The 11,283-nt window shown below is 33.8% G+C and overlaps 1 protein-coding gene across 2 annotated transcripts in view; it reads left to right on the forward strand.

Moving 5' to 3' along the window:
- The first annotated feature begins 418 nt into the window (after positions 1–418).
- The window catches only part of LOC106465387 (phospholipase A2, membrane associated-like), a 20,052-nt gene continuing 9,187 nt past the window's right edge, over positions 419–11,283 (forward strand). For both annotated transcript variants that reach the window (XR_002611958.1, XM_022393283.1), the window contains exons 1-2: positions 419–768; positions 7,986–8,292. Coding sequence is in view for 1 of the 2 variants with exons in the window: in XM_022393283.1 (XP_022248991.1) it covers positions 696–768; positions 7,986–8,292 (380 nt within the window). In the remaining variant the exon portion in view is untranslated. The remainder of the gene's footprint in view (positions 769–7,985; positions 8,293–11,283) is intronic.

Below are 11,283 nucleotides of genomic sequence, written 5' to 3' on the forward strand. Positions count from 1 at the left end.
ATTGATTATATTTGTTTGTTTTTAACCCTCAATATAGGTTTTACCTGCTAATCAATAAGTAAAGGTTATTTAAGTTATTTGTTTCTGCGTTGCGTTAGATGGTAAATGATTGCTTTAAAATCTCAAGTATATTTCCACTGCTCTTAGGATGTCTTGTAATTTGTCCAAATGTTTTTATCTATATTTAATACGATTTATTTTATATGTGTGTGTGCTATCAACTGCGCAACTGTCAATATACTTTTTACGTAAGGGCGCATGCGTCAAAAAGAATAACGGATTCATTTAACCTTAACGTGTGTGATTGGCTGATATCGTACGTGTGACGTTGCTGCTAGCCTTGCATAGCTAAATCTCTGTAAGCGAGGCGTTTTATATATGAGCGCTTACGATGAAAAATGTTTTATGCAATAGTTAACTATTCTCACGAACTGCACTATTTCGTGCACGCATTACTCTTTACATCATTCTTCTGAATCGGACAAATAAATTGTTCTGGTTGTGTCCTAGTAATTCAACTGATGAACCGAACTTTTACAAAAGAGAAAGGATACACACGAATCAGAAGTTGATTTAACTGGCGATTTTCCCTTGAATCTCTTGAAGTAATGACCTACTTTCAAGAGCTTCTTCTCTTAAAGGACATGCGATAATTGTGTTACCTGCGTGTTATTTAGGTAGCTCTCTCCTCAGCCATGTGGTTGCGATATTGGAGCTACTTAACCAACTTCAAGTGGACCTTCGCTCTAGGAATTCTTCTAATTTTGGGTATGGTGTATCTTTATAGTAGTTATTATTTACTTTTTTTGTGAAATTACAGACGTTGTATTGAATTGTTTTTTCCATATATGTATGTATATGTGTGTGTTTATTAGTTATATTTCTATTTTTCTTGACTGAAATTTAATATAGTAATCCGTGTTTTAAATGCGCACGAGTTTTATTTATGTATTACATTATATTTTTAAACAATACATACTGTTCAATAGTTTTTGCAAATATGGTTTATGCGACAAGATCGAACTGATAGTGCTAGCGTAAAATAGTCCAGGATAAAGAAAAGTTTAAAACTCTTCGTATTTTCTATGCGTTCAATATTATAAAAAAACACAATAAAAAAGAACAACAACAAAAAAACAACAACAACAAAAAAAAACCCACAGCAATTCGACGTAAAAGTAATGTAATATTTTTTTATAAATAATATTTATTATATACTTCTTAACGTTATAAAATATTTAAATTTGTGATGTCATCTGTTGAACAATTCCCCAGTTTTTCAGACTGGCAACCATCTTTACGTATTCAAATTTTAAATGACTTTTTCTTCAAGATGAAATTGAAACAATAACTTTGTTCATTGGTTAACATGATGGTACAATCAAATTAAACTTTATCGGAGTTTAACCCAGATTGCGTATTGTTTACGAAATACTATTTTTTTGGCGATATGAGGGTGTAACACCTAACGAGTTAATTCGTTTGCTTCAAGGACAGTATAGGTATTTGGTAAGTTACCCAAACTCTTTTAGTGTGCTTTGTTTCACCATAAAGCTGAAATTAAAAATATTATCCGATATATTTTGATTCGATTGGTAACTCACAGTAGTTAAAGTGAGACTAAGGAGATCCCTCCCCCCTCTCCACCAAGCTATATGGAACGAGGTGTCAAGAGGAGCTGAAACAATATTATAGGATAATTGAAAGCTTCTGGAGGAAGTATCATGAGGAGCACGCGAAAACTGGTATTCATAATATCGAAATTGTAGTTAACTATTCACGATGAGTGGATCTGGGAGCGATGGGTGTAGCGAAACTTTTACCTTTCATGTAAAGTCGTTCAAGGTTGTACAGCTATGGTTGTCATCGAAACTAATGATGACTTGTTTCTTCTCCAGTATGTTTTATAAACTTTTGTAAGAAGAGTGATCTGGTCACTGCTACTCCTTCAGCTCCACTTTAACCTCTACTTATTGACATTTTATATTCTTAAGGACAACATAACTAACAGTAGTTTTGTAAAGGCTTTTGACTGGTATGAAATATATATGTTTCATTGAATATCAAGTTTCTCAATTAATAAAAGAGTAACTCAAAACAAACATTGAAAGAGCCACTTACGGTCCAGAATTATCCATTAGAGTAAGACTAAAATATTACTGTTTTAAAGATGGCTTTGGCAACATTAGTATCATTAATAGTGAATTTTCAATACCGACTGCATTTCATTAGTCTTATGATGTATAACATTTCGTTATCCACACTGAGGCCTCAGCAAAAATACACCAGGAGACTTCATTCAAGTCAATTTTATTAAATATTCACTCCTATAAAATTCTAACTTTTGTACTTTTAGATATTTATTCTTCTTTGTAACAATCTTGGTTATTTTTGAAAACACTTTTATAATTAGTTAATCTGCATTATTTTATAAAGGTAATAATATATTAAATAAAAAATATAGATGAATTGTTCTTTGGGCCTAAAATAATCGAAGAAGTTTTCATGAATCCTTATGATAATCATAAAGAAAAAATAAACTGTTTTTGCGTAAGTTATTTTAGTTCTACTTTATCTAATTTTGTTCCTATAACAAACTTAAGTAATATAATAAACTTTCATAAAGAAACTGTACTTTTCTTTCTAGCCTCTACGTCACAGTAAAAAAAGTAATAACATAGATAATTCCAATGTGTTTATTACTTGATAATGTCACCTTACGTTTTGACTATCGTACATTTTGTTTATTGATATTCTGGTTTCACAGTTTTTCTCATATGCATATTTTCAAGGTATTTAACCGTAAAATAACTTAATAATTTAAATAAGTTAGCATATTTTAAGGTAGTTGTTAATTAGCATTGTGGGCCAGGCATAGCCTACAGGTTGACGTATCCGGCTGCGGACAAAAGGTCCAAGGTACGAAACGTAATATGCCGTTGAACACTCTCCGCACTTTCAGCTATGTAGACAGTACAGCTATGAAAATCAATCTAGTCATACGGTTAAAAGTAGTTGCATAAGCGGTAGGGGGATAAAAGATGCTGATTGGTTGCCCTCTTTCTGGATGGCAGTTCTAGATTATGGATGACTATGCTTGAATCTTAGGGGTTTCTTTCCTGACTGTTTAGCCCATGTGTTACACAAGATGCTATTCAGGTTAAATATACCAGATAACCTAGTTATGTTCTAATTTAGACTAACTATAATTAATATTGTGAATATATTCTGAGAAACCAATGACTAAAAGTATAAGAAAACGGTGTTTTAAACGACGCCTGGTAGTGAGACACAGCATGAATTTTCTGCATTTTCTAAATACAACTCAACACTATTAAGAGCTAAAGTTTAGTCGTTTTTACTACTTGCTAAAAAAATTTTAAAAATCAACAAAATAGCAATTATTTTAAACTAGGCTTAAACGAGATACAGAAATCAAAACACGAGGAAATCTTGTGAAGTGATAATACCAAACACCAATCTTAGAATTGCCTCATTAGCTGATGAAATAACTTATTTGTTATTCCCTTGTTAATTACAAGTTAAATATATATATATGGTATGTATGGAACTTGCCAATAAATTCTTCTAGAAAAAATTCACTATCAAATTAAAAAACTGCAGTAAATTGTTTTACCCCAGTTATATACTACTTTAAATCAGCGACCTCTTTAACAAAAATTGTAACAGGTTATTATAAAAATTATTCAACCAATATTTGCATAAAAATCACACACATACACACACACACACAAATAACATAATTCATAAGGTGATTTATTTTATACATCGTTAATTTGTACACGTGTATTTGTTAAAATTCTCATGCATGACATGTGAATGTGTAGCTTTGCGCTTAACACGAGATATAGTGAACTACTTTCTTAGGTAATTTGTTTGCCATTGTGGAGACTACGTGCCGAACTTGAGCAAGGTCTATTGAGCCAAATACGAGTTATAACAGTGTAGCTGTAATCAAAGCATAAATAGTCCATTCTGTAGCTTTGCGCATAACAACAAATGAAAGGACAAGTAAACAACAACAACACAATGTTACTCGGAAAATGCATGACATTTCCTAAGACAAAATTTATATCATTGTGTGAAATGATACGTCATGTGATATCACAGCAAGCAGGACTATATTGAACATGTCGCTAACAGCAGTCTATTGACTTATCCCAAGTGTCCAGTGCAATGTTACGAAGAGGGGTGCCGTTCACGTGTCACGTGACAGAATTATTGTAACATGTGGGATATATAAAAAAATCATTAAAAAAAGTAATTAGCTTCAGTACAGTTTAACGCCTTTACAAAACCAGGAAAATATAATATTAGAACAGTAACTAAATGTATATTACATTAATAAATACGTGTTTGCAACAATGAGCAATGGTTATGTTTTGAAGATCTGTTAATCTGTGAATCGAATCTGACAGAAAACGTCAAACAGCTTTCACGATCCACATTCTCTCTCTATAGTTGATTAATCGCAAATATGGGTCACAAGTAACCAGAGGCCAATCGTAAGGTAGTCCCTCATACACAGGGCAACATATGATATAATACAAAGAACCCATGAAACAGTAGGTAGCCTTCTTAACCTAGTCCTGCTGCAGAAAGAGCTGAATAAGAACACGACCTTGACCGGATTTACCATAATTAAAACTACATACAAAATTAATTTTAAAAGTATGAAAAATAAAATAGTGCGATATGTGATATCTACATCCTCAAACTAATAAGCTATTTCATATACTCCAATAATTGCATGTTGTTACTTGCAGAGTGTAAAATCACACATGTATAATTATCACATTAAATATATTACTAAAACATATTTGTGCACAAATTCGTACTAAAATTATCTAAAGTCTGGTTGAAGTTTAGAACTGTGCATCAATTTATACAGAGAAAAACAGCAACATACACAAACCATAAAGAAAATATAAATAAGGGAAGTATTTTGACTCTTAAGATATAATAAGTGACCGCTAACATAATATAAATAAGGGAAGTATTTTGACTCTTAAGATATAATAAGTGACCGCTAACATAATATAAATAAGGGAAGTATTTTGACTCTTAAGATATAATAAGTGACCGCTAACATTGAACATTCTGCAAAGTGAAAGCACGAAACTGTTTACACAAACAATAGAATGTATTACCTCAAACTAAATTAACTTTAGTGTAATCTGCATGAAAAAACAGTTACATACACGAAATATTCAATAAAAACAGGCTCGTTAGTTTGTTTTGGATCTCTGTACTAGCCGCTCCCGGTTTTGAATTGATAGGCTAGAAGAAAGGCAGCTAGTCAACAATACCCACTGTCAACCCTCGAATTAAAGGGGACTTGATCGTTACTCTATTATAACAGACCCACGACCTCAAATGTGGAGCAATTTTGTGTGTGTGTGTGTGGTAAACGGACGCAAACCATGGACCCTCGGGTTCACATTTTGGTATGATAACTACTTGGCGATGACTGGCTCACGCTCATTAGAAAATTAGTTTAGAGGTAAGGCTTTGGTATCTCACACTGAACAATACGTGGTGCGTCACATAGACTAAGTGGTCATGTTAGAGACTTGAAGAGTCCTTAATCTATAACCGTTGATCAGAGAGAGTGTACCCAGTCAGTAGTACCCGCTGCCTACACGACTACTCTTAACAGTATAATGGGATTGACTCTCACTTGTCAAATAGTCTCACAGATGAAAGTGCGCAACGTGTTCAGAGGCATATCGTGGCTTGAACCTTGGCCTTTCTGTCCGCAGTACGACACACTAGCCACTAGACAATGTCCAACTTTATATAAAATAGCTTTGTTTGCTTGTTTTCGGATATTTGTGCAAATGTACTCAAGTGCTACTTGCACTAGCTGGCCTTACTCTTTTGAACAGACAGACTAGAGGGAAAGCAGCTAGTCAACAGCAATGACGTTTTTGCTAGACCGAATAATGAGCTTTGACCGTCGCCTTTATAACGCATAAAAGGCCCCAAAATGCAGATCGATTTTTTATATTTATTTTTTACGGCAACGGAATGCGAAGGATAGACCCTAATCATTGAGTCACATTCGGTTTGAGGAAAGAACTAGATAGTCTTGACCAATGATCATTGAGTCATGTTCGGTTTGAGGAAAAAAACTAGATAGTCTTGACCAAAATACTCACCAACTCTCAAAGTACGTAATTTTGTTATTTGTAGTAAGGAGATTAACGAACAGATTCAAAAGAAACTTCAAACAAATTTGTAGTTATGGTCCTGTTAATTTTGTTAGTTAGTAAGTTGCTTGGAGTCTATGTACATTACAAGAATGACAATGAATATTATAAACCATATATCGGAATATTAAAAAACCTGCAGTCAAAACATTTTGATTTTATATATTGATTACTTTACCAGAATTCTGTATGGCCCGGCATGGCCAGGTGGTTAGGGGAATTCTGTATGGCCCGGCATGACCAGGTGGTTAGGAGAATTCTGTATGGCCCGGCATGGCCAGGTGGTTAGGGGAATTCTGTATGGCCCGGAATGGCCAGGTGGTTAGGGGAATTCTGTATGGCCCGGCATGGCCAGGTGGTTAGGGGAATTCTGTATAGCCAGGCATGGCCAGGTGGTTAGGGCGCTCGACTCGCAATTTACTGGCGCGATTGTCATTGCTGACGGGATGAAATATGGATCCGTCGTGTCAAGATCGACTTTTCTGCACTTTTTTCATATCTTGACTTGTATATATTGTCTAATTTGCTAGTAAATGAACGGAGAACTAGGTGATTGTGTAGCGGAGGTCATGTTTATACGAATAACGTTTACGTCCAATATGGCCGCAAATTGTTGCCGTGTTTACTTTGGTCACATGACTGCATAACCTCTATATCAGTTTATATGGCCTGACATGGTCTGATGGTTAGGTTATTCGAGTTGCAATCCCTGAGCATGTTCGAATCCCTGTCACCAAGCATGCTCGCCCTTTCAGCCGTAGGAGCGTTATTATGTCACGGTCGATTCCACTATTCATTGGTAAAAGAGTAGCCCAAGAGTTGGCGGCGGGTGGTGATTACTAGCTGCCTTCCTTCTAGTCTTACACTACTAAATTAGGGACGGCTAGCGCAGATAGCCCTCGTGTAGCTTTGCGCAAAATCCATAACAAACAAACAGCGGTATGTCTAAGGGCTTTTAACGCTAAAATAGGGTTTCGATACCTTCGGTGGGCAGAGCACATGTAGTCTACTAAGCCTTGCTCTTAACAACAAACAAACGAAAAGTTTCGCTGCACTTAGCTTTTTATTATAAACTGCATTCTGTATGAAATGAATTATCTGTTGTGTAACTGATGTATTTAATTTAGAGAGCAAGTTTAGAAACAAAAAATATATACTTATACTTTATAATAAGTTAAGAAAGGTTTACTAGTAATACTACGAAGTGTGAAATGTTAATTATAATGACTTTTTAAAACATTGCATTTCTTGAAACTCAAAAGATATGTAACCTACGATATTGAGTTATTTTCAATTGGAACTTAACTATTTCATGCAAAATATAACACAAAAATAGGGCATCCACACATAGAACAACCAGTGGACATTTGTCGACTATAGCTTTTTCTTATCCCACGCCATAGTTTCAGTGTATTTCTAGTTTTCATTGGCAACGCTCGAATTAAAAACAAAAGTAAACTAGTGATATATATATATTTTAGATATAAGTATATCATAATGCTTTATCACATCAAAAGCATTACAGGTTTTTTTTTTTACTCACTGAATAGAAATAACATCAGTGTATAATAATGTACTATACAAAGTTATATATTATAACGTTTATTGGAGTAACTAAGCAATCTTGTCAAAGAATAAAGCATTTTAATATATTTCACAAATGTGAAATTTTATGGACTATCATATCTGATTAGTAACTCCTACGCACAAGCATGTATGTCACCGACAGTGATCGTTTTGTTTTTACAACAGCTAACAGTCTACAAGTTTGCTCCAACAGCCACACCAGCCTAGACTTCGAAATTTCAGCAAATACTTTGTCAACCACAAAGAAAGTAGTTGATCATTTTGGTCGAACAAATGACTCGTACAAGGAAGCCAACAATTCCAAAGAATTTAATAACAAACACACAACGCGTCCCTTACGAACTCGACGCAGTGTCCTACAACTGGCTAACGTGTTGAAGTGTGTCACAGGTTGCGATCCTCTAACTTACAAAGGATACGGATGTTACTGTGGTTATATGGGAAGAGGAAATCCAGTGGACGGAATTGATAAGTAAGTATTGTGTATGAAAATAACGTTTTATTAAAATTAATTTAAAAAATACAAAAATATACATTGCTCCGTCAGAAGGGTACAGAAATGCAATCATAGAAGGTTTCTAGTAAATGCTATTCGAGTAAGGCGGAACGTGCCTTTGACCAGAATAACTACTTCTATTTTGCAAGTCGTACTCACATCTGGATTCTGACAGTCGTCCTATGAACAGAATGCATCTCACACCATTTCACACAATTAGAATTCTTTACCTTACCATCGTCTCAACTCACCTGTCTTCTGATTCCTATTCTTAAGTACTGAAGATTGCGTATGCCCTAGAATTATCAGTGTTCGACTACTAACTCACGAAAAGTTTGAATCGTGCACTTCCTTCAACATCAGCGACCTTTTTTATCTTGTGTGCCTCTTTACTGATATTTACTGAGTTCCCTTATAGAGCATAAATACATCTAGTTGCTTCTGGAGTGGCAGTATATGCTGTTCATATCGGTACGATCCTATGGTGAAAACAAAGGCATAATAAAGTGTGTCTATACGGCTTAAATATTATACTGATTAAACAGAAAATAAGTGTGTAAAATCGAACATATTATGTATCTCGATTCTCCCCAACATAAATATACTTTTTTTTACCAATTACATATAAAATAATTGAAGATTTAACTTACCTTGTTAACTTACTTTACCTTGTTAAGCAGTACTCACTATGTTTTTGTACCTTACCTTAATAAGCAGTACTTACTACGTTTTTTTGTTTTTATCACAGCCCACTAAGTGTTAAAAATGTTTGATACACGATAATGTAACAATCGATTGATGGAGTATTTAAAACAAACGATGTTGAAAATTGAAAGTTTACCAACCAGTTGATTTTTTATTGGTTCAAATTCCACTTTTCACAGAGCAGTGTGTCACATTCTGAATAGTGTTTAAAAAGTACCGAACTGAAAAACTTAAAGGTTCAGTTGCCTGACACAAGTAAATAAATTGGCATAAAAAAAAGACTTCATTTTTAGAAGACTGCTCGTGAATTATCAGTAAAACAATTAAATCTCTAATTTTTATGGAATTTTAAAAAGAGTGTTATTATTGTTGCATTAGTTATATCTTAATCTAGTTAATGTGCCCAGCATAAATATTCCAGTACGAAATGTTCATTTTTAGTAGGCAAATATTACTAAATAATAATACTACTAGGTAAGCCTTAATATAGTCAACAATTTTTAATTAGTGCCTACTTCAAGCATTTAAGTTGGCCCATAGTAGCTACGCCTAGTTTTTCTACGATTTAATTGTATATTCAAACAATGTTCGTCTTAAAATAGTCAACAGTCTTTAATTAAAGCCTACTTCAAGTATTTAAATTGGCTCATAGTAATTACGCCTAGTTTTTCTACGATTCAAACAAATAGCCAAGTTGTGTCAGATGTAAAATACACACATTTCTGTTTTGATTTCTATCCCAACTTATGTTTTAACGGAACTAATTCTGTGATTATTGTTATGAGTGAGGCAAACTACAGCTAGAGTCTTTATTTAGTGAGACGAAACTGTTATGATTATTTCATAATATCTAACCCAAAAACTGTCAGTACCATCTTAAAGTTACATTTTTGGTCTTAGAATTATGCAGCCTAATAACCCACTGACCAACTGGAAAATGTTTTTGGTGGAATGATTGCGACAACAGGAACTTTTTTTCTTTGTTTTTGATGTTGTTTTCGTTCTCTTTTTTTTTTCTTTGAGGGGGGTGGGGGTACTATGGAGGTCAAGCATCAATTAGCCTTGAATGCAGTTGTTAAAAGTACAGCGAGTTTTACTGAGTTAAGGAAGGCTATCCCGGATAGCATAATTCAAGGGCAAATAATACGGATGTCGACTGTGCGTTGTGTCATTAAAACACTTGTTTGTATTCTTCAGCTGTTGAGTGTAATTTGAAATCATCAAACGGCCTGAATGACACGTAAGGCGATGAAGACTCCTACGCTTCTGTCATGGTCATTGCCAAAAATAGTCAGTTTCTTCAATAACACTTTGCATCCAAAATCCGTCAAGGATTGCTGGCGCCAGGTAAATAAGGGGTTCGGGAATTCCCTCAGGTAAAAACTTCCCGTCCCTTGGCATACAAATATATATATTACACTGCTTTGGTAATAAGAAATATTTTAAATTATTTCGATAGTGGGAAATGTTTTAGGGTGTTTTGACAATGAGAAATGTATTACAGTGTTTTGACAACGGGAAATGTATTACAGTGTTTTGATAACGGGAAATGTATTAGTGTTTCAATAATGGAAAATGTATTACAGTGTTTTGATAATGGGAAATGTTTTATAATGTTTTGATAAAGGGAAATAAATGTCTTTTATAGTGTTTCATCTCCAAAGCTTCAGTTAGAAACTGTTAAGCTGACTGTCTGAATTTTCTCAATATGATAAAATCGCCATCTGTTTTATAACAGATAATAATCAGCTATTTTTAAATTCATATTTTCTGTTAGAATATCTAGCTATCTGTAGTTTTGTCAAGGTCTATTTATTAAGCCTCAAAAATTTAAATAAATCTTCCCCAAAAGCCTCATTAACAGATTGTGCCAAACACAACTGAATATATTTTTCTTCTCATTAACAGATTGTACCAAACACAACTGAATAAATTTTTTCTCATTAACAGATTGTACCAAACACGACTGAATATATGTTTATTCTCATTAACAGATTGTACCAAACACGACTGAATATATGTTTATTCTCATTAACAGATTGTACCAAACACGACTGAATATATTTTTATTCTCATTAACAGATTGTACCTGACACAACTGAATAATTTTTTTCTCATTAACAGATTGTACCAAACACGACTGAATATATTTTTATTCTCATTAACAGATTGTACCTAACACAACTGAATAAATTTTTTCTCATTAACAGATTGTACCAAACACGAATGAATACATTTTTTCTCATTAACAGATTGTACCAA

Source organism: Limulus polyphemus, unplaced genomic scaffold (genome assembly GCF_000517525.1).
Source record: "Limulus polyphemus unplaced genomic scaffold, Limulus_polyphemus-2.1.2 Scaffold1928, whole genome shotgun sequence".
NCBI classification, from domain to species: Eukaryota; Metazoa; Arthropoda; class Merostomata; order Xiphosura; family Limulidae; genus Limulus; species Limulus polyphemus.